This window comes from Dendronephthya gigantea, unplaced genomic scaffold (genome assembly GCF_004324835.1).
Source record: "Dendronephthya gigantea isolate DGI-Jeju-01 unplaced genomic scaffold, DenGig_1.0 000120F, whole genome shotgun sequence".
Taxonomy (NCBI): domain Eukaryota; kingdom Metazoa; phylum Cnidaria; class Anthozoa; order Malacalcyonacea; family Nephtheidae; genus Dendronephthya; species Dendronephthya gigantea.
Window position 1 is genome coordinate 46,199 of NW_021163130.1, and position 23,949 is coordinate 70,147.

At 36.2% G+C, this 23,949-nt stretch overlaps 3 protein-coding genes across 3 annotated transcripts; all 3 read left to right on the plus strand.

The window, feature by feature from the left end:
* Positions 1 to 270: 270 nt before the first annotated feature.
* LOC114535525 (sushi, von Willebrand factor type A, EGF and pentraxin domain-containing protein 1-like) lies at positions 271 to 5,969 on the plus strand (the record flags this gene model as incomplete). Its single annotated transcript, XM_028556825.1, has 7 exons — positions 271 to 370; positions 974 to 1,174; positions 2,441 to 2,713; positions 3,934 to 4,121; positions 4,544 to 4,613; positions 5,145 to 5,348; positions 5,797 to 5,969. Coding segments are annotated over exons 1-7 (1,209 nt in total), but the record flags the coding sequence as incomplete, so codon positions are not given.
* Positions 5,970 to 8,992: 3,023 nt separating this feature from the next.
* LOC114535526 (fibropellin-1-like) lies at positions 8,993 to 11,722 on the plus strand. Its single transcript, XM_028556826.1, has 6 exons — positions 8,993 to 9,131; positions 9,319 to 9,480; positions 9,896 to 10,065; positions 10,496 to 10,824; positions 11,423 to 11,603; positions 11,717 to 11,722. Coding segments are annotated over exons 1-6 (849 nt in total). The 5' UTR covers positions 8,993 to 9,130.
* A 158-nt stretch (positions 11,723 to 11,880) lies between these two features.
* LOC114535527 (sushi, von Willebrand factor type A, EGF and pentraxin domain-containing protein 1-like) lies at positions 11,881 to 22,384 on the plus strand. The gene is made up of 19 exons (XM_028556827.1): positions 11,881 to 12,268; positions 12,583 to 12,858; positions 13,333 to 13,575; positions 14,323 to 14,645; positions 15,088 to 15,223; positions 15,317 to 15,367; positions 15,775 to 15,882; positions 16,222 to 16,392; positions 16,477 to 16,599; positions 16,737 to 16,853; positions 17,204 to 17,326; positions 17,898 to 18,074; positions 18,186 to 18,359; positions 18,981 to 19,154; positions 19,433 to 19,606; positions 20,285 to 20,461; positions 20,661 to 20,834; positions 21,238 to 21,570; positions 22,010 to 22,384. Exons 1-19 carry the CDS (start codon positions 11,881 to 11,883, stop codon positions 22,348 to 22,350), a joined length of 3,783 nt encoding a protein of 1,260 aa, XP_028412628.1. The 3' UTR covers positions 22,351 to 22,384.
* The last annotated feature ends 1,565 nt before the right edge of the window (positions 22,385 to 23,949 follow it).

The following is a 23,949-nucleotide window of genomic DNA, read 5'->3' on the forward strand; positions in this document are numbered from 1 at the left end:
TCTCAAAAGATTGGATTGGGATTGCAAGTTGCAAGAAAATTACACCGTGTAGCAGGGCCTTTACTGTATCATTTCCTGTGTTTCTATAGGACTATACGCAAATTGGTTGAAGTTTTAGCAAGCACAAAGTTTAAATAAACTTGGTGTGCAACAGGCAATTGCTTCCAAATACAATTTATTTAGGAATCCTGTGTTCCGCAATTCAGAATTGAAAACGCAGCTTCGGAGTATGGTGATTGCACTAACACTGACCTTCGTGTTTGGGACAAAATGCACATACAAATGCTCGGGGGATACCGTCTTGTCGGATCTGGTGTGAAGGTTTGTCGCGTTGATAAAACGTGGACTGGGGAGGACACGAATTGTGAAGGTACAGAGTGAATGTATTTGACTGTAGTAGCGTACACGACCCCGTTTTAAATGTATGTTGTCTTCTAATACCAAAAAAACGCACCTTAAAAAATGACATCTTGTAAAGATGTCATTTACAAGATATCATTTTTCGAAGTATGTTTTCTCGTATTTAATGAAATAGTCTGCTGGTATTATGGTTGTTGTCTTCTAAATACACCACAAATACACCAGGATTGTTGGGGCCGTATGCATGGGGAACAGCTCAATAGTCGCAACAAATACAACCAACAACAGGTTGTGTTCCTTCCAATTAAATTATATTTCGTGTAGTGTTGTGTCCTCGATCAAGACATCAACTGCCTTTTCTAGATACTGATCATAATATCCGTAGTGTATTATTGCTTATTGTGCAAACTGCAAAGTTTTTCCGTTTGTCAACCACGTGCAACCCTAACCTTTTTCCGTGAATACATTAATTAGTTATTTCCCGTCCCTAACAGGACATGACTTTGAAAAATCATGTCAATACTCCCTTTACGTAAAAAGTCCTAAATATAAATAGAACATGAATTTTTCTGTTTGGGTTTAGATTTAAGTGAAAAATATTTGTTTTTTTCAGTTGTGACATGTCCGCCATTGAATTCTTTGGACTTAGCAACTGTGAACGACGTGAACTGCATTAAAAAATCACTGAAATTTGACTCAGCCTGCATATTTAAATGTCCTGATGGATACGAATTCAACGCAACAAGATCTCAGTCTTCAACTCGGTATTGTCAAGTTGATGGCACATGGGACGGTGCTACTCAAGTTTGTATAGGTACAAGACATACAATAATTATTATAATTATTTCGTTTGTTTATTATAATTATCATAGTTATTATAATTATTTATGCTAACCACAAGTGTTTTGATTGGTTAAGAATATCAGTGGCGTGACTAGAACGATAGTGAGGGGGGTGTTGTACATACCGGATGTCTCAAAAAAGTACCAATCTTTAATTCAACACAACTTACAAACGAACTAAAGAATTATAATCAAATAATCCATATTTAGTTGAGTAATGTCTAACGTAAACTTCGATATACTACGTTTGATATTCTTATTCATCTGCAAATTCATGTCCACCGGCAAAAACACACTTTCTTGCGCGTGTCAGCATGCCATCAAAACACCTTTGAATCATGTGGCCGTCCAAATTGCGACATGACCTAACAATCGCCTCGCGAAGTTCCATCAAGTTTTGAGGTTCTTAGTCATGAGGGACTTCCTAAATCTGCTGCTTTAAATAGAACAAGTAAAAGACAAATTTTCTCAAAAAACTAAAAAATGAGTTACAAGAAACTATGTTACAAACCGGTATTGTTAAAACAAAATTAACAGGCCATTTTTTACTGATTTTTTACAAATTTCAAAACGTTACTGTGTCTTTAAACGCGAATATCTCGGAAACTGTTCGTTTAAACTTTATATGTAATATATCAAACTTTAAGTGAGACATTACTCAACTAAGTATGGATAATTTGATTGTTATTCTTTATTTCGTTTTTACGTTACGTTGAATTAAAAATAGGTTCAGCTCTGCCCAGCGGATTTCTTTTTTAATTGCAATAGCTTACAATATAGAAATACGTTGAGCCGAACTGTATAATTATCAATATAACCCCCCCCCCCCCAATTATCGTTCTAGTTACGCCCCTTAAGAAAATACACAGGCTTCAATTTGATGCATGCAATATACGCATGAATTTTTCCAGTTAAGTTTTCTTCTTTTGATGGATGTGATTGAGGAAATTACTAGTACGTAGTCTACTAGTATTGTCATCACGATCATCAAACCTGAGAATCGTAATAAATCGCACCAGAATTGCAAATGTAATTCGGCCTCTATAAACACTGTCTACACACCTATACAAAATAAAGTGGTTGCTTTTTCAACAAGGTATAGCTAATTATCGTCATTTTTACGTTTTGAAATAGGTACCAAAGATGGAATTTTTCTTTGTTCAAAATTATTATAGGAAAATATATTTCTATGCTTTAAAACAAATCATTAAGAATATTTTGACGCGTCCATATTTCAGATGTAAAACCGCCTTCGTTTACGACATGTCCAAGTAACAGAGTCTTCTTTTACAATACTACATTCCGTACAAACACGGCTGAGGTTGAGTGGCAAGTACCTGAATACGAAGACAACTCAATTCTCAACGACGTTAATCACAAAGTAACATTAGAGGAAGTGAGCGATTATTCAAGTCCAACAAAGTTTACTATTGGAAAACATAATATCCATTACATCGTGACAGACAAAGCAGGGCTCAAAGCACATTGTGAATTCTCGATAGAGGTCCAAGGTAAGCTTCCTGGATTTAGAAATCAATAAATAACAAAAAAATTATCCTCTTTGGCTATGTGCCCATGACGTCTTGTCAACACGATCCAAGGAGAATTATGCTCAATAATTAGCTTGAACTTTTATTGTAAATTGACTGTGTTTGAAACCATTTTGGCCTGAAAACGAAAATGAAAACATCAAAAACGTTACCGCGTATGCACATAATCTCAGAGTGTAATAATTACGGAAAGATAACTTAATGTTTTATTTCCGAATGAAAAAAGTTCTGCTATATTTCGGGCTTAAACAATATCTCAATGAGGCCTTTGCGGCTGGTTTGCATCCGATAATTATGTAAATTGAGAATGACTTCTCATGCACCTCTGACGTGTGTTAGTTTTATTTTAGAGTAAGAGGTGTTTGCTACCTTTCATTAAAAACCAACATCCCATTAATCTAATTAATTTCGTCGCGACTCCCGAAGCGCGCCAATTACACTATCTCCTCATTGAATGACATGAAAACCAAGATTTTTTTTATACCCTCGCCATATATAAATTAATATGCATCTTTGTACTAGGAAATGAAGATTATAGCTAGGCCAGTGCCAGTGGCGTAGCCAGCATCGATAATTGGGGGGTGGGGGGTCCATATTCATATATTCGCGTAAACAGACACAGACTGTAAAGACAATTGATTTGAAAAGAAATTAATCCTGCGTATCACGAATATATGAATATGCCCCCCCCCCAATTATCGTTCTGGCTACGCCGCTGGCCAGTGCATTGTTAACTGAATATAAACAATATTGACAATGTGTGATTCGAAGTGTATTATTTTTTTAAAAAGAAGAAAAAACCTAAGATCATCCGGTTTTCTTTACATTTGTGGAATTAAATTCACATAAAAACTCCAGCTATCGGTGTGCAAACACTCAGATCGAATTTTTGTAGGTCTTTATTATAAGCCGGACCATTACCAGGCTTAAGGCCTGGTTCACGCTGCATGGCTTCTAAGAATCGGGGATCCATTGTGATTCTTTCCGATAGACAAAGCATGCATTTTGCGCATCAGTGACCTCAGACAAAGGGAATCCAAGATTCTTACGACAAGTTTGAACCAAGCTTAATTCATGATGTGAAATCGAAATGATTTAAAATTTGAAATAATGCCTGAATGAGACTAAAATTAGTGATGTTAGCTCAATTCTTACCTTATTATCTTACATATTTTACCTAGACAAAGAAGCGCCTTATTATTCCAATTGTTCTCAGAAAATAGAAAAAGAATTTATAGCAACACCTCCATACGCGGACAAAATGCGAGTTTCTTGGGAAGATCCGGTGTTTCAAGATAACTCAGGGATGAATCCTACGGTCATACCTAGTACCCCAAACGGTGCGCTCTTTAAAGAAGGACAACATCAGGTACAATGTGGCATGAAATTATTTAAAATATAATTTATATTGTCTCCTACGAAAAAGTGTGGTTTTGAAAGTGAAAAGTTGTGATGCAAAAATTAGGATTGTACAAAATTCCGAAATATTTTGTATACTCTGTGATTTTCACTTGACAAAATGCTTCGAGGATCAGTTGAAGTTTGAAAGTAAATTATTTATATTGAAATAATTTATAAAAGACTGAGTATAGTCTTGTCAGTTTTTGCTTATAAACTTGCAACTGCATGACAAGGGAAAGATTAGAAACATTGTTTGGAATTAGCTGCAATTGCTGGACATTGCCAGGCGAAATTATAAGAAAAAATCTGTGGCATGCATGCATAATAAAGATCAGTAAAATGGCGATTTGCTGTAGTTCTGATCTTTGGTGTTATTATATATGAATGTAGATTACCTATACAGCCACAGATCCAAGTAATAACAGAAACGTCTCTTGTACGTTTGAAATTCACTTAAAAAGTAAGTAACTTTAACTTATCAAATTCCATAACATTGCACCTATTTATGGCCAAACTTATTAGATAAACGTCTTATGAGAAAGGTTTATATCGAGTGAAACGAAACCTTTAGTTATACTATTTTAACAGCAAACTCTACACCACAGACACAAGAGTGTGCAAAACGGAGTGTCTCAAAATTATAACTTAATTACTATTATAATTACGAACATTATGAAGTCACCGTCCGGCGTATTTTGATGTGTGTTTTAAACTCGATATTCTTCTTTTAAGAGATGTGAACGAGTTGATTCATAACTATACTCGTTTATGTCGCAGAAATTTGCAAGTGTAAAATGGACTTTTAACAGTATATTCATTTCGTCATTCTGCATGTAAAAAAGACCAGAAAAAATTATTGAGATTATTATCCAGATTATTTCAACCAATTTGTCGGCTTTTTGCGTGTGCCATCGAGCCTCTCATTAAGACCAGGCAAAACATACTAACAATTATAATTATGGTGATGCGATTATTTGACCTTTCTCCTTAGTTCCAACATGTGAATTACAAAAGCGACCTAAAAATGGTGCTTTGGTATGCCTGACTATCCCTTCCTATCAATGTCAACCCCTTTGTAAGGAAGGTTATGACTTTGGGTATAAGCCACAAGACCTCTATTATTGTGTGAACCGTGTTTGGCATTATTGGCCACCATTCCCACCTTTTCAACCAACTGTTTGGCCGGATTGTGCGCGTAAGTACATGCATTCCTATTAATGTCGCAATAATGATGGAAAATTAATCTTTTAGAGTTGCTTTTAAAAGGCGTGGACCGATCGACATAAATTATGTGGACGTCAGTCATGTCCAAGATTTTCGTTTCTTTTTCGCTGTTGAAATGATAGCCAAATAAGGCAGTAGCTATTTCAAACAAAAATATCTTGAACTTTTGAAAGTACTTAACTTAACACTAAATATAGGATTATAGGTTGAGAATAACAATTATGGGCTTCCAGGCATCTCGCAGCCTCTCTAAACAGAATTTAAATATAACGAGATTTGGTCCGTAAATAAGAGTATTTAAGCTGATTTATTAAACTGATACAATTTATTGTAGTGAAGTCGAGTGTGGTCCGTATCTGGACCAGCATCCCATTAATAACTGCATGATTATTGACCGACATTTTAAAATTTCATACCAGGCCGAGAAGATCCTAACAGCGGAACATTGAAAATGTCGAGTTCGTATTATTTCAAAGGAGATTGCAATGATTTGGAAGTCCAGGCTGATTTAAAAGAAAGATTTATCACCGTTGTTAGTGATCCTATGAAGTTCCTGAGATCATTCTGCGAATCGAATAAGAATTGTAAAGTGGAAATATTCAGGTCTTCTGTGGTTCGGTTGATGCCTCAAGGAGACGAAGAAGAAGAAGGAATACCTTGGAAATGGAGGTACATTTTCTTTATTATTTTCCCCTCAAATAACTCAAGTGCAGGTCAATTGACAGTGAAAACGATTCATTGACTGTAAAAACAATCAATTCCAAGGAAGAAAATAATTTATATTAATTTAGTTTTGTTTGGTAGATTTGGGGTCTCGTAATGTTTGAAAATCACCCCGGCTGCTCATCCAATTCTTGGCACAATTTTCAAACATCACCCGTAATATTATTAAATCCACCCCGAATAATAATACTCACCATCGCATGAATATAATGCTCGCCATCGACATTAGTTTAATCATTTACAACAAATACACGCATGCATGCACCCCTCGCCAACCCAATCCAAACAACCGATTTCCCTAGCTGCCAAGTCTAAGCTGACTTTATGACTCAAATGAATCAAATGCTGGTTTAGTCAAATATAGTCATAAACATCACCTGTTTTTCAAATGCTTCAAGCAGGAAATTTATTAGTCTATGCCCCAGGTACAATTTATGCACTCTTACAGCCTATTAATGGTAGGAAATTCAACATTCAAAACGTCAAAACAATACAAAATCTTCAGGGACTAAACGTGCTGACGTTCTCAATTAAATACAAACTCCGCCTAGCCAATCAGGACATTGCGGATTACCAGTCTTTACTCGCCAAATTTCGCACATGCGCATAACTAACAAAACCATCCAACGTCGACCGTCCATGACATTTGAAATGACAGAATTTGGACAACTTTGGATTCCGCTGTGTTTTTTCAAAATACGCTAGTGTAATGAATCTCCCAGCGGAATTAGGACGCCTCGTACCGCCTTGGGAACAATAATATAAAAAATGATTTCGCAGCGAAATTAAGAAGTATGTTTAACTACATTCAATATAATTATTTCTTTTTCTCAATGCTGATTTACTTTTTATTCTATAGTTTCATATTCAAGCAGATTTCACCGTCACGCCAGTAAAACAGTCGGAAGTCAAGCCGATTTCCAAAAGCTTAAGACTGAAATGAAAAACCAGTACCTTGGTGAGGTTAAACAAAATGTTAATAATGTAAACTGGAAGAATGAAATGAAAATGGATTTAGTCAAAACACCAAACGTCCTTCCACCGGAGCCGTATTGTTCTGGCGTAAATGGTGCGGTTGTTGGAAGATGCGACTATTTAAACCACAACTGCAAAAACAACTTTAACAGTTACCCTGCTGACACCAGCTGCCTATGCAATAAAGAAAACGGAAAAATTGAGAAATGCAGTGAGTCTTAAGGATTATTATTTAAGGATTATAAGTCTTTCGAATAAACAAGACATCAGGCAATACATGATTCATACAAATAAGCCACGATTAAAACTGTAAAATTTTGACTTTATTTCGAAGTCACCTTCAAGAAGATAAGCATGCATGCATGACTTGTTTTTTTTCCACCAAACATACAAATAAGCAAGGATTAAAACTGTAAAATTTTGACTTTATTTCGAAGTCACCTTCAAGAAGATAAGCATGCATGCATGACTTGTTTTTTTTCCACCAAACATACAAATAAGCAAGGATTAAAACTGTAAAATTTTGACTTTATTTCGAAGTCACCTTCAAGAAGATAAGCATGCATGCATGACTTGTATTTTTTTCACCAAACATACAAATAAGCCACGATTAAAACTCTAAAATTTTGACTTTATTTCGAAGTCACCTTCAAGAAGATAAGCATGCATGCATCACTTGTTGTTTTTTCACCAAACATACAAATAAGCAACGATTAAAACTGTAAAATTTTGACTTTATTTGGAAGTCACCTTCAAAAGATAAGCATGCATACATGACTTGTTTTTTTTTCACCAAACAGCTGAACTAACTGAAACTCGGAAAATATTGTTCTTCTATTTATTCTATTTGCCAATGTAACGTTTTCTCTATTGTTGAGTAATACCGCTGACCTAATTCTTATCCTCTGATATGTCGCTACTAGGGTATTTACAGTAGAACTTGACTAAGTTTTTTACTAATTTCATTTAGTTCAATGTCCAGTTGGAAAATACTATGACGCCGGGGATAGAAAATGTAAGCTGTGCAGTAACGGCACATACCAAGATGCTGAAGGCCAATTTGGTTGCAAAAAATGCCAACCTGGTTTTTACACGTTGGGAAATGATGAAAAGAATTTCACATCATGCAAAGGTAAACTATCCCTTGTGCTGCACTGTCATACACGCATGGGTAGCTAGGGCGAAGGCCAGAAAACCCCGCTCCCTAGTAAAATTTTGGGCTCCTGTGAAAATATGAATTAAACCCTGTTACACGAGCTAGCCCATTGACTATAATAATTTTTTACGAACTTTGTCTCGAATAACAATGGCGGCCTATTCCCCCCTACAGTACTGTCCAGAAATAACCTAATAAAAACCACGGTTATAACCGCGGTCAGACCGAGGTCGAACCGCGGTGAGACGGAGGTGAGGTCTCACCGACTCTGACAGAAATTTCTTAAGATTTTTTCGATTTGATTATTGCGTTGTCGTTCTCAGCAGTTCATAATACTCCGTTCGGAAGCGAAAGGCAACCGCGATCGTATTTTTTCTCCTGCGGTCGTCTGCGGTTCTATCGGTCGACCGGAATCGAACGGGCAACCGAACAACTACCGAACGGCAACCGCAGTGTTACTTTATTTTTGGACAGCACTGTAGACCCTCTCCGAAAATCTTGGCTACGCTTCTGGTCATGCATATCGGGCACGTTCATATAGGAGTGTCAGAAGCACGCTGGACCTGATAATGATTGTTTTGACTATTAGGTGAAATTTTTTAAAACCTGAAGTAATTAATAAAAACTAATAAAAGAAGTATTTTATAATTTTGTCCATAATAGTATTTTTTCTCTACGGTGTGTTGTTTGGGTAGCAATGTCAAGCCGTCTTTTTTTCACGATGCATATTTTTTTCTTACAGAAATATGCAAGCCTATTTCTCCTTAACTGGATTAGGTCCTTGTCGGCCATGTGGTCTCGGGTATTACAGCACTGGAACTTGGAGCACTAAATGCAAGCAGTGCCCAGCTGGGACTACAACGGTTCTGCCTGCTGCATCAAAGATAGAAGAGTGCGGAAGTTAGTATATAAATGATTGGAAAAAAAGTTTAGTAATAATTCTCGTTCGCACAACTCATTGCATAGAATACTCTGATTCTTCACATGCCTATACCACTTCATGACCTACTTTAATTGATGTCAATTCGAATAAGTGTCATTTCTCATTACCATCAGGATTATTCGTTACACTTATCTTTGATTATAGTGAAGTGTGCTCCAGGTACATATTCGTCCAGTGGTGTTGAACCGTGCAAACCTTGTGAGAAAGGATTTTATCAACCCGAGGAGGGAAAACTAAGTTGTTACCCTTGCAAAGGGAAGAAGTCGACTTATGGCCCAGGAGCAAAAACGGAAGCCCGTTGTCTAGGTAAATTAGTATACGTCAGAAATAGTAGATCAGTTGGAAGACATTGAAGACTAGCAAACCAAAGATCACTGCTCAATTCCCACCGTGGTCAAGCTAATTTTTCAATTTGCCTGGTTGGTAACCATCACATTAATCCATACACCCACGGCCTGAGTCATACGCATACGCTGTTACGTCAGACGTAAATGGAATATAGGTTTGTCCAACTGATTTGAGTTCGCGAATGAAGGTTTAATAAAAATGTAGGGCATTAAAAACTTTTGCCAAAATCGCTATTCGGAGAGACGGTTGCATGCTGTTTCAAAGCTCGATTACCGCCCACGAACCATGTATAAAAACTGGCCTTTGCGAATGCGAAGATCATCTGTTTGAAAAAGTGAGTTTTTTCTTCAGAAATCAATACTTTTTTCTTTAGAAATCAACAACTGTGCCTCGAATCCTTGCAACAACGACGGGAAATGTTTAAACAAGCGGGAAGGCTATGAGTGTGAATGTCGGGACGGTTTTAGTGGCAAAAACTGTGACGACGAAGTCAGTCAGTGTCTTTCAAATCCTTGTTATAGTAACGCCGAATGTGTTGATAAGGTAAGGTGATTCAATTATTTGACATTTGTATATTCCCAAAGTCAGTTAAAGAGTGGTTTTATCATATTAGTGTATAAGGACCAAAACATTTTTGAGAAACTTAACGCTGATGCTCACTGCAGGGTCTCCCCCCATCCCTGGCTTGAAGAATTAGAAAATTAGTCTACGTGGTCATTACTTGATTGTCTTACTTGATTGATCCCTATGATTAGGATAAATGTTAGGGTATGATTCGCAAAGATTTGAGTAAAACTGCATGGTCCCGACCATACAATTTTTTATCACTCTCAGAACAGCAAGGGAAAATTTTGTTGCAATATTGTTGGCAATAATATAAGTCTGTAGTTATAAAGCAGTGCAGGAATGCTGTGATCGATACAAGCCATACAAAGTTATAATAAAGAAGGTCTCGTTTTATTTTCAATTTCAGATCGACGGCTATGAATGTCTCTGTGCACCAGGTTTTGGAGGTGTGAACTGCGACGAACCTCTTCCTCAATGTGGAAGTAATCCATGTAAAAACAGTGCCAAATGTATCGAAACTCCCGGGTCATATGTGTGTAAATGCCAGAATGGCTGGGCAGGGAAATTCTGCGAGGTAAACCGAGATGATTGTTTCAAGAAACCCTGCAAGAACGGTGGGATATGTCGAGATGACGTCGATGGCTTCCGGTGTGAATGCGTGGCTGGATATAAAGGCGATCAGTGTGAGATTAATGTAGATGATTGTGCCAGTGATCCTTGTGGTCAAAATGGAAAGTAAGTAGAAATATAAAGTGGGGAAATAATTCTTTCCCATGAATACTACATTGGGTCTTCAATAATGTATTTCTCCCAAAATGATTACTTAAGAAAATATTTTTGGTGCTGATTTCAATCGAACCCTTCAGGAGCGTTAACACTATCAGATTCGGGGGCGTAGGACCCGAGGGACACATGATGCACTGAAAGTTTTTCAAGGGACCAAGAGTGTGATGAAAAATGCCTTTTTAGTGAAGCTAATATAGCTGTAAATACTGTTTTAAAATCGAAGGTGCCTTTTTTTGTTTCCTAGGTATGCCCACCTACACGTGCCCAAATCTTTTTGATGAGCATAAATATAACCAGTAGTGGGTGTCCTTGCAATTTGGCAATCATGCCTTCCTTATACATATTTTTAGCTGCCCTTTTTATTAACCAAAAGTGCCCCTGGAAGCTGGTGCCCCCCTCCCCCAAGCTCTTGATGCTTCCCACGCCCCTGATCCGACTGTCAAACTAGCATTTCTTTGTCGAAGTTACTATCAATATTTTTCTTTGACGCCTTTGTCCTATTATTCCCAAACCCTGTGGTTTAAATCGGGACCATCTTCATTTCCAGGTGTGAAGACAAGGTGAACGGCTATATTTGCCATTGCATGGCAGGATATACAGGAGAAAGATGTCAAACCAGAATTAATCATTGCAATAGTTCCCCTTGTCAACGAGGAAAATGTGTGGAAAAGGATGGAAGCTTCGAATGTCAATGTCCTCCAAGATATGCTGGAAAATCCTGCGAAAAGGTAAATTCAAGAGCTGTAAAAAGGGGAATAAGTCGGGAAGAGGAAATTCATTTATCCCTCCTGGTTGACAGATTTCTAGGTTATTGTGATTTCAAAAAAAATCTCCCCAATAGAATTGAATAAATGAACATCTCACCCCCCTAATTATAGTTAGTTACGTCCCTGTACAATACCTTTTTGATTTCCTCTTTTTAATCTTAACATTAGCTGATTGTCGATCACTTTATGACAATACTGTATTGCTGGCGTGTAATGTCGTTATTACGATTTTATTCCAATGCGAATTTCCCTTTCAGAATACTCGTCGGATTACGATCTATCATTTACAACATCAGAAATCAGAACATTCTCAAAGCGAAAACTATATGAAAACCTTCGTGCCGTCACTGTTGCTTTCTGGATGAGGACAGACGACCAGGAAAATGCCGGCACTCCACTTTCATATTCAGTGAAACAGGGTCAATATGTTCAAGAGAATGGCTTGGTTGTTCAGGATTATGGAAGCCTAACCATTCAAATAAACAACCAAACTGGTTACATTGCTGACCGAATCAACGACGGACGATGGCATCATGTTGCGGTCACGTGGCAGAGTAGTAATGGTATATGGGTGTACTATCGTGACGGCAAGGAAATTAGGCGCGCATCAAGCCCGATTGCCAAAGGTAATATCTTCGTCTAACTTTGCTTGGTTTATTTAGGTGTCGTTTACAAAAATGAAAGTACAAAATTCTTCTTCAAACTTCGTATGAATGCATGTATTTCTCAAAAAAAATAGTTAATTTTTTTTAATTCCCAATAAATAGAAAATAAACAGGAGAACATGAATGAAGAGAAACTTATAAAAGCTTGCCGAATGTAGTCGACAATATTTGAAATTTAACAATACACGCCTATAATCATAACCAATAGGTTAGCTAACATACACGACTCAGAAAAGATAATTTTTGAAATCGACGACATGTTTCATTACTTTTAGGCGATTACATCAGGGCCGGAGGCCACTTCGTGCTTGGTCAGGAACAAGATTGGGAGGCAGATGAAGACCAATTTACATATAATCCTTATGAAGCATTCCTTGGTGGTATGAGTCAAATGACCGTCTACAACACCGTATTGTCCGCACAGGACATTTATAATCTTGCCGGAAGCTGCATGAATTCCAGGAATGATGCTGTGGTTATTTCGTGGGCCGATTTTGTTCCTGAACTGACTGGTGAATTTAGGAAGACCCCAAAGTCCTATGCCTGTGATGGTAAGTCAGATATATAGCCCCGTTTGTGCTTCTCGTAATTTCTCTCTCTCTTTCGGTAGGAAAATTATCTTTATTCAAAACTATAAACAAAAATGATGGAATTAAGTGTTTAACAAAAAAGAAGCAATATTTCACGTATAAAGCTAGTACAGAGACCAGTCACCATATACAGATAGAGACCTGTTTCTAGTTTTGACTAGTGTTTGTGTCTTTTTGAGAGATATGAACAAGTTACAAATGTGTTAATGGAGCTTTATCGCATGATCATAACATTCGTAACTGTCCTCTTTATAAAAAGTGTAAGCGGGCCTTAAGCTATTGCTTGCGTTAACGGCAACCAAAAGTATAAGATTGAATTCATGCTAATAAACTTGCCTGTCTCAATAAAACAAAACTGTAAGTTTCTAAAGAAGCTTTAAGAGTTACCATATTTTCTTATCTAAATTTTCACATTAATGATTACCTTTTTTTCAGTCTCTTCTTTACTTCGTCAATTCGTGACCGTGTACAATGCCAAACTACCATCAAACGACCACAAGACATTGCACGGGGTCTCACCGGAAGATTGTGCAGTGAAATGTACACAAGAAACTGGATTTCCATGCAGATCATTCGATTACCACAGTTCTTCAAAGAAATGTTACCTCAGTCAATCGTATCGTCATAATGTTGCCGCATCACATCCAGATAATACTGGACACGACTACTATGAATTGAGTGAGTATAATTAATAGAGCTTTCTAGTCCTGGGAGGGAGTTATCGAACCTCTGTTCTCTCTCTCTCTCTCTCTGAACTCCCTCTGTAACCTTTAAAAGCTTCATGAAGTTGAAAATATATGTTCTGCATGATATGAGAGTCATTTAAACCGCTGCATCAACCTATTGTACAGATAATCAATTATCTGCGAGGATATAATTAAATTATCCGTAGTTTTATTCATAACGTACGAAGTAACTACATTGTGCAATAATTTATATTTAGTTTTCTAATATTCTTATACATATATGAGTTGCATATGAAAATTTATTTGACATATTTTTGGAGAAATACGCTACTTCGTGTACTACATGCAACCCTCACAATTCATGAGCAACACATGAGCCATATATGCATGCACTACCACTTTAAGACACACGGGCATGGAAGGGACTAGATTGAGTTACGAAATCACACGTATTAGTCATATCTATTATCACTGACCATCACGAACCATCTTTGACCTTGATTGATAAGAGATCAGGTATATGATGTTCATCAGTAGAATTTAAACTTCAAGATTTCACATATTCCAACCTCGACCGATGTCGAAAACCTGTGCTACGGTTGAGCGGATGAACTGCTCACTAGAGAATCTGATTTTTCGCATTTTCACAAATAAATATAATGAAAAGCGTAGAACATAGTCTTATTTTTTTTTAAATAATGTTTTAAAAACTATGGTTTCGCTAATCTTTACGTACTAGATTGTGTTGAAATGCTTGGTGTGGAAGACAACGTCATCTCAGATGCACAAATGAGTGCAAGTTCTGCACGTTCATCACTCAGTAGTGCCAAAAATGCTCGAGCCAATGGAGTGAAAGCACAAAATATCAAAGGAGTTCCTGATAGTGATGGCGGATGGATACCCAGCTCCTTTAATCACGGTCAATATCTTCAAATTGATCTTGGAAAAAAAAAGATAATTACTGGAGTGGAGACACAAGGGGCTGATGGTCATGATTACTGGGTGAAAACGTATCAAGTACAATACAGTTCTAATGGACACACGTGGAAAACATCACCCCAGGTAAACAACGAAAACCCATGTTGGTTCGCATACTATGGATGGTATATTATCATGTTTTGATTACTAGGAATGTAAAAATGATCGCCATTCGCAATCAGAATGTATTTATGATGAGAATTAATTTCGAACTACAAAATTAACCAAAATTAATGAAACTTGAATGTTGCTGCAGATATGGTTTGGGAGAATGATGGCAGAACTACACAACTATCGCCACTAATCGTGTTCTTCATTCTCCTGAGCCACGCCCTACAATTTAATTCAACCCCAGACCTTTCCACCGCTACTGTTGGTATACAACAAAGTTTTACTACACAAACAAAGAAGATTGCTTTTGCATTATCCAACCACCACGAATGCATTTGGTTTAAAAAGCGTAATCATTGTATGATATAATGATTTTATCAATAAAATAATTCATGAACGAACAATCGTTTTTTAGACTTTCACTGGCAATTCAGACAACAAAGGTCGAAAGAAAAATGAAGTAAATATCGTTGCTCGATTCATTAGATTCAAACCTTTGACTTGGCATAATGGAATTGGAATGAGGGTTGAAGTTTATGGTTGCTCTCTTGGTTAGTTTATTGAAATTCTTCACAGCTAACATAGTTCTAGAGTATAGAAATACGTTGCATAAACCAATTTTAATATGCTTCTATTTTTTTCAGAACATGAAGGAACTCCTTCGGATGGAGCTAGTGTCTCCGCATCTCATTCAGGTAGAGCATTTTCTAATACATGTGTCGATTTAGTATCTATAATGATAAAAGCATATTTTTCTATATAAATCTCCTTTGTTTTATTGGTTAACTTGTATAAAATATACCAGAAGCTAACCTAGGAGAAAATAAATAGATTAGTTACATTGGGACCCATCTTCAAACCATGTACTTTCTTCTATCATTTGTGGCCCCTAATCTGATGAGTATAACACTATAATAGTAAGTACGAAGCTCCTTAGAGCTTTGGTTTTTCTGATAATTGTTCTACATTTTTAAGCAAAAATTGCATTTTAGACCCATAGTATAATACAACAGAAAATCTGGTTTCTAGTTTAAAAAAAATATTTATAAAATTGATATATAAAATTAGTTAAAAAAATTATTAACACTTATTTTATTTTCAGGTTCATGTTCCCCCAATCCTTGTCGTAATTCTGCTCAATGCACTGAGATTCCTTATGGATACGCATGTAAATGTCTCTCAGGGTACACAGGCCATAACTGTCAAACAGGTAACCCAAAACATATTACATTCCGAATAATTGGAAGTAAATTTATAAATATGCTGAGCCATCTCCCAAACGAAGCAAAATCAGCCGAGTCGCTTCCTTTGTTTATATCAATTGTTGTTGGACACTGAAACGCATCCTACCTATTCATATAATCTGTTTATGTGTGAAACTGTCTGTGAGTAATTGTCCTGTTTTGTAGTCATATTAACTATTTTTAATATTTAAACACGCCCCTCATTGAGACTAGCCTAGAGTTGATAGGGCTAGCGTGTTTCTTGGTTTTAAATGAAGTTTTACCTACCTACCTACCTACCTATTTCAACTATGTCTTCTTTTTAGAACTCGCTTGTAATGATCCAGGAACTCCAGTGAATGGTCATCGCAGTGGATCAAATTTCATGGCTGGCATTACTATTCAGTATTCATGTAAATCTGGATACAAAATTGTGGGACATTCCAGCATAACCTGTTCAAGGGGAAGATGGTCTGGAAAAACTCCGATATGCGAGAGTGAGATAAACAATGATGCATCTTGTCCTTTTTAACAGCTTGCTGAATACTTCATATGCCAATTGAAATTATAATTATGTTTAGACATAAACGAGTGTACATCAATGACATCAGGATGTAACCATCGTTGCACTGACCTCCCGGGTTCTTTCAAATGTTCCTGTGTCGCTGGATACCGGCTGAGTGGCAATGGGAAGACTTGTCAAGGTATGGAGTTGGGAATGACTGTTGTGTGGTATTATACCTAGAAAACGTGCAATGTTGGTGGGGATATATCTATATGTGAGGATATATATTATATATACACACACAAACATATTTCATATTATATCATTTTTATTAAGACATCAATGAATGTATAGAGAATGTCTGTAGTCATGGTTGCATCAACAGTGCAGGATCGTTTCGATGCACATGTCCTCACGGAATGGTATTACGTGGTTCGGGAACAAGATGCGAAGGTATTTGTTTCAACCATAAAGACCGCGACACACCCTTCACCAACGCAACGAGATTTTTACGAATTTTTCAGCTTTTAAAAGCGGCTAAGTTTCGTCATTTATGATATTCTTGATGCATATAGGACGATAGTGAACATTTTCGCTTGTCTGGGGCACATAGCCCTTAAAATGTCCTTACAGAATTAAATTCATTTCCGAAAACTGAAAATTTACGTCGCGTTGGCGCATCGCGTCCAGTGTTTCGGGGCCTTAAGATAAAAAGAATTTCGTCGTCCAAAGCATGCAGTTTTCTGCTCATGAATGCGAACATTCCCTAAAGCGATGTAATTCTGACTGAAAATCTTTCGCAGATAAGAACGAATGTGATACCAACAATGGTGGTTGCGCTCATCACTGTCTCAACACATACCTTGGTCGTAAATGCTACTGCAAACATGGATTCGTTCTGCAGAATGACGGCGTCTCGTGTACAGGTAATTGATTTTGTTTTAATGGAGTCGCTGAAACAAAATTGAAAAATGCCTGAAACAAAATTAAGTTTAGACAATCCTTTCCTATTCCTATTTCCTTTTCCTATTACGAAAAGCTGGCCGATCTTTAATGCGATTTAGAAATACGGGTCGGAGTCAAGTGATTGTGACGTTATAATGCGCGAACTATTCTGAGGAATTATCCATAATTATACTACACCCTAAAAACTTGCCACGGATTTTTTAATCATTCATTTTGAAAGGGTTAAAATATGATCTTAATAATTATCTTACAAGAAAGTGCTTCGTTATAAGTAACCAAGTTGTGAAACAATTCTGAATTGTGTTGGATTTTAGGTGGAAGAATTGAAAAATTATGTAAATTAAAGTAAATTTTTACCTTAGATATTAATATTGGTGAAATATTATGGATTTATATTAAATTTCCCTCATCATTTAGGATTAATTATAATAAATTGTGTTGGATATTTTGAATCAAACTGCCGTAATTATACTAATAATATTCATTATGGTTTTGATGGAAAGATTTATTAACGGTGTTCTTCTCGTTCAGAGGCCAGTTGTTCCAATCCAGTTCATCCACATAATGGTAAATACTCAATAAATGGTGCTTCTGTCTTTGGAAACTCTGTCTCATTCAGTTGTAATGATGGATTCAAACTGGTTGGCTCGGATGAGAGGATTTGCATGGCAGATAGAACATGGTCTGGGGTTCAGCCTCTGTGTAAACGTAAGCTTTTATCATGCAGCCCTTTATTTTAATGTATTCGTATTTCTTACTCAGATCTATCATTCTATCTTAAATTTAATGCCCACTAAATTTGGTTTTAATTTTATATAGCTGTAAGATGCGCAGACGTAGGTACTGTTGACCACGCACACTTGCAGCAAACTGGCAATGGTTATAATAGTCGCGTGACATTCACATGTGGTTCATCGTACCGTCTGCTTGGAGTCTCAACGAGAACATGTGGCAAGACAAGCAACTGGAGTGGCTCGCAGCCTCTTTGCGTGCGTAAGTGAAGAAATTCCCTATTTATTTACCCATAAAAAGAACCCCTTCCAAACACCACTTTAAGCACACTTTGACACTCTAACAACTGTGCATGATCATTTTTACGAATGGATCTGAAAGCAAATTTTAGTATTTCAAATTATAACACTCCGGCTGAATAATTATAATGTCGCTATCCAGTCTAAAACCTGTTTTCTAAAAGCTCACTTATACTCTTTGGGTGTGACATAGAAAATTTGTTATTACTCATATAATTATTAGGACGTCCTTCCTTAAGCAATGGAAGTTTTATTCCAGTGCATGGAAATGCCATCATGGAATCGTTACGACGTAATTGAGATCTCTCACTCAATGAGTTTGAGTGTGAGCTTTTAGAATACAAGCATCAATCTTTTCTTTGTGTTTTAGTATATTGCTGGGTTTTTAAAAAATAGCTTGATTTAGTTCTGGTCAAAAAAATGCAAATATTCATATACTCATGTTAGCAGACCGTAAAAACAATCAATTTCAAAAGAAACTAATGATTCTGAATGTGAAAATATGAATATTCCCCCATGCACTTAACGATCTTCCGCAGACCCCGTTCATATGACTGAGAAATTCCTCGTTTTTTTCTTCCAGCGAACTACTGTCCAGCGCTTCAAGCACCAGTACACGGTAGGATAAATGGTTTCCGGTCAGAACTTGGTGCTACCGTTGGTATTGCTTGTGATGTTGGTTATGCAGTCAAGGGAACATCTTTTAGAACTTGTGAACAGACAAGAAGGTGGTCCGGATCTCATCCTACCTGTGAATGTAAGAAACTATGAACACTTACTATAGAGATTACGGGTACATGTCTGTCACCCCGTCGCCCATTATGTAGCTATATTCATTGCTTACAAAAAGTGATAAATAATGAAGATCAGGTGTAAGAGTATTGATCACATTGAGAAAATTAGCAATGTTTTTCGCAATATCATGAATATCTTTCCCTTTTTCAAAGTGCCATATGTTAACGTTACTTGGTTTATTTTGAAAATATTTTTTTGTGTATTCATAGCAATTGTAGCTAAATAATTTTGATCTTTTAGTGGTGGATTGTGGAAATCCAGGCGAACCACAACATGGTTATCGTCATGGTAATAATTACAAATATGACTCAATCATCAACTTCAGCTGTAAAAACCGGCATCACCTGGAAGGTGCCAACGCAATAAAATGTGAAGCCAATGGAAAATGGAGTGCACCGTTACCAAAGTGCTTGGGTGAGCAAAATAAAATACAATATTGTAAAGAAGTTAAATTTATGATTTTTTTATCCCATCTGTTAGTATCACTATTCACTTTAGAGGCCTCGCATAGAAAGTATTACCCAAGGGCAAAAACAGTACCGTAGCTAGTCTGACGATTTGTCCCGCTATGCTAATATTTTGGTGTTTATTGACTGTGAAAACAATAAATTTCTAAAGACATGAATTATTATAATAACTCGAAATTTGCATAGCGGGACAAAATCGTCAGGCTGGCTGCGTCACTGGGCTCTTCATTTCCTCTTTTACCCTGCTTGGAGAACCTCATTTGAAACATATACTTTGTTAACATAAGATGAGATGTTTTTCTATGTCAAGTAATATGTGATCTGGCTGCTATTACAAAATAACTGTGATTTATGTATATAGGGTGTAAATATTATGAATTATATCATTTTGAAATTTTAACTTACTCTTGTGTCACAAATTGTTGCAACTTAACTTAACGATTAGTGGAAACAAAATGGAAACAATAGTTTTGACTAAAAATCGTTAAAATTAAATAATTTTTTTGAAAATTCTTGGAAAAATAAATAAAATTGGAATGGACGTTCTTGAAAACATTTAACCCCACTAGTATTGTGAAGAGAAGGAAGTTAAAGGCAGCTTGGCTGAAATTTCAATTACTTTTAGCTCGATCGTGTGGTAATCCAGGTGTCCCATACAATGGATTCAAACATGGTGATACACACACATATGGCAAGAAGGTGTCCTACACATGCCAACAAGGCTATACACTGGTGGGTGATCGCGAAAGGACATGTGAACAGAGTACAGCAAAATGGACCGGGTCTTTACCCTCTTGCAATTGTAAGTATATAGTGCTTCTTTGTAAAAGGTAGTGCCAGAATAAGGTTTAATGCTCTGAGATCACTTCGACTTCTAGCTCGACTATTTTTTGAGTGAATACACTGTGAGAGGAGAAGAAAACATTTTAAAACATGTTTAAACAATAGTCATCGCAGGTATAGTCATTACTGAACTCTTTTTTTGTCAATTTTTACTTCAGTGGTGAACTGTGGTGAGATTCCTGCACCAGCAAACGGCTACAGAGTTGGATCATTGTATACATATGACAAAGTACTAGCATTTGATTGTAATCCTGGATACAAGTTAGTTGGAACACAGTACAGGAAATGTCAGGAAAATGGTTTATGGAGTGGATCGGCACCTACCTGCGTGGGTTAGTTTAATCAATAGGAATGTATACAACAAGACTAGGGACCACCGATGTTGCTTTTCAATGACTTTCACTTTTTAATACTTTTTTAATCGGTGATAAGTAATTTTTTCTTGGTACCCTCAGTCCTAGAATGTTAGGTGCTTCCTGTTCCATGATCTATAATAGAATTTGCATTTTGTAATAATATATTGAAATTTACAATGGCCTCTCAAACATTAAACTATTCCTACTTTGATAGATTTAAATTTGGCATCTACGAAAAGTCTGTGTTTATCACACTTAATAGACGATTTTTAAGACTCATTAATTTACATCTCCAAAAGTATAATTGTATCCAAAGTTAAAAGAAACATTCCATCGTGTAAAAGCACCTTTATATTGATTGATCTTCACTTTTTTATAGCTACATCTTGCGGCTCTTTCAAACACGGTCCTTCTGGTGAAATCGAGTCCCCTAACTTCCCATCACCCTACGACAACGATTTGTATTGTACCTGGAAAATTACGGTCCCCACCGGCAAGAAAGTTCGTATTGAATTTTCCGAGTTCAAGACTGAAGCTGGCAAAGATTTCTTGTACATCTTTGATACTGACAAAACTGAACCCATTCTGGAGTTTTCAGGGGTGGGGTATAAACCTCGTGCCATCACCTCGTCTGGTAAAAGCATGAGGATAAGATTTGTTTCGAACAGCGCTACAGCAAGCAATGGATTCCGTCTGACATATTCACAAGTTGGTAAGGTTTATTTAATTTTTCCTACTATGCTCTATGCACATAACGTCAATCATGATATATGCTATGACTATACTATGCACCTGTTGCTATGGCCATGCTATGCACCTGCTGCTACGACCATGCTATTCACCTGCTCCTATGACTATGCTATTCACCTGCTGCTGATTTACCCATGCTATGCACCTGCTCCTATGACTATACTATTCACCTGCTGCTATGACCATGCTATGCACCTGCTGCTATGACCATGCTATGCACCTGCCCCTATGACTATGCTATGCACCTGCCCCTATGACCATGCTATGCACCTGCCCCTATGACTATGCTATTCACCTGCTGCTATGCACATCAAGTCAATCATGATTTTAATCTCTTCCCATAAAGAATTAAGACCCGTTAAAATTAATGATCTCATAGATGTATATATACTTTAATTTAGATTGTGGTGGAATGCTCACTGCACCAGTAGGTGCTATAACAAGTCCTGGTTTCAAGGGTCAATACCCCAGCAATCGTGATTGTATCTGGCTGATCCATATGCCTGGAAAACAAATTGACTTGTCATTTTCCCACTTTAACACACAGCAGAGTTACGACCGCGTGGAAATCTATCGTGGGCCAAAGAGTACTGATAAACGACTGGTGAATTTAAGTGGCATATTACTTCCGCAAGGCAAATTTGTCTCAACCTATTATATGTATCTTAGATTCACGACAAACGCACAAAATGACCGGAAATACTATGGATTCAAAGCAAATTATTTGGAATATTTGTATTAGGCGGCATACTATCTAATAAATGACATTGTTTTAGCGTGAAATTTGTTTGCTTTGTCCGTAATTGTTTTTCCGTTAGTAAACGTAAGAGATCTTAAACCCTGGTTTCCAGTGGTCGTAATTGTTGTGAACAAGTGAATTTTCACCGATGACATTTAGTTAGTCTGAATAAATTTGCCTTCATTTCCTCAATTTAAACCGGCTATTGCTGACTGCACACTCGCTCAGTTTTTTACCTTTTTGAGATTTTGATCCGAATATTAAAACTTTGAAAAATTAACAAAAAATACCAGTTTTCCTTATCCTCCGTTACCTAGTTTTCCTAACATTTTGAATCTTTTAAGGTATTATTTAGTGCCGAAATACACTGTTTTCATCACATTTCACTTTGAGATTATTTGGAGGTGTTTTGAAGCGAATTTTTAATTTTCGAAAATATTGGCGAAAATAAGGATTATTCCTTTGTTCCTCCGTTACCGATTTTACAAAAGTGACGATTTGGGAAAAGTGTAATCTTATGTGCTCAATTGTAAAATTTTTATTGTTCTCGTCAAAGAATGTAATTTCACTTTGCAGTTTCACTTCACAATTTAAACTATTTTGATGTATTTTTAACTAAATTTTGAAATTTGAAAAATTGAAGAAAATTACCATTTTTTCTTCTGCCCTCATAACCGATTAGCTAAAAGTTTTGAAATTCTTTGAGGTATAATTTTATGTTCTCAAATCTACTGTTTTCATCACAGAATGTAATTCCACTTAGTCTTCGACTATTTCGTGGTATTTTGAGGAAACGAATTTTGAAATTTCGAAAATAGACAAAAGTAACGATTTTTCTTTTGTCTCCCTGTTCACAACGCATAACGCATTTTCCGAAAATTTTGAATTTTCTCAAGATAAAATTTATATTTCGAAGTTTGAAATTTCAAAAATTGAATACCGTGTTTTGAAAGTAAAATGTAAATAAAATGTAAATAAAATCTAAAGATTGACGAAAATTACGATTTTTCCTTCGTTCCTCCTTCGTTGGAAAATGACTTTGCTAAATTTTTGAAGTTTCGCAAGATATCATTTTATGTGCCCGAATGTAGTTTCAATCAAAGAATGTATTTCCGCTTAGTTTTGGAGTATTCCAAAAAATTTAAAGCGAATTTTGAAATTTCAAAAATTTACGAAAACTATCATTTTTAACTTGTTCTTCCGCTACAGATTTTGCTAACTTTTTGAAATTCTGCAAGGTATAATTTTATGTTTTTACCACGGAATGTAATTTGCTCAGTTAATTTTGAAGGATTATTTCGGAATTAAAAAACTTTTTAAGATTTCCATTCTTAATTCTTGAAAATTTTTACAATTTTTAAAATTTTTAAATTAATCTCTGACATATGAACTGGTATTATTTAGCAATTTTAAGGTTTTTAAGCATTTTGATCGAATTATTTTTAAAATTTCCACCATTTTTCAAGTTTTTCAAATTTCTGGCCTATATCTATATCATTTTTCAATAGTTTTCAAAATTTTTAAATTTGATTTTAAAATTTTGAGAGATACCAAAGTATTTTTTAAAAATTCTGACAAGTACCCAAGCATTAATTTTTAAAA

Bases quoted from the DNA above. Each gene is read 5' to 3' on its own strand.
- LOC114535527 (XM_028556827.1), top strand. From the start codon at position 11,881: ATGCGAATTTCCCTTTCAGAATACTCGTCGGATTACGATCTATCATTT. The intron at 15,368-15,774 runs GTAGAGCATTTT...TTTTATTTTCAG, and splicing joins TGTCTCCGCATCTCATTCAG to GTTCATGTTCCCCCAATCCT. The intron at 19,607-20,284 runs GTGAGCAAAATA...AATTACTTTTAG, and splicing joins ACCGTTACCAAAGTGCTTGG to CTCGATCGTGTGGTAATCCA.
- LOC114535526 (XM_028556826.1), top strand. The intron at 9,481-9,895 runs GTAAATTAGTAT...TTTTTTCTTTAG, and splicing joins AACGGAAGCCCGTTGTCTAG to AAATCAACAACTGTGCCTCG. The intron at 10,066-10,495 runs GTAAGGTGATTC...TTTCAATTTCAG, and splicing joins ACGCCGAATGTGTTGATAAG to ATCGACGGCTATGAATGTCT.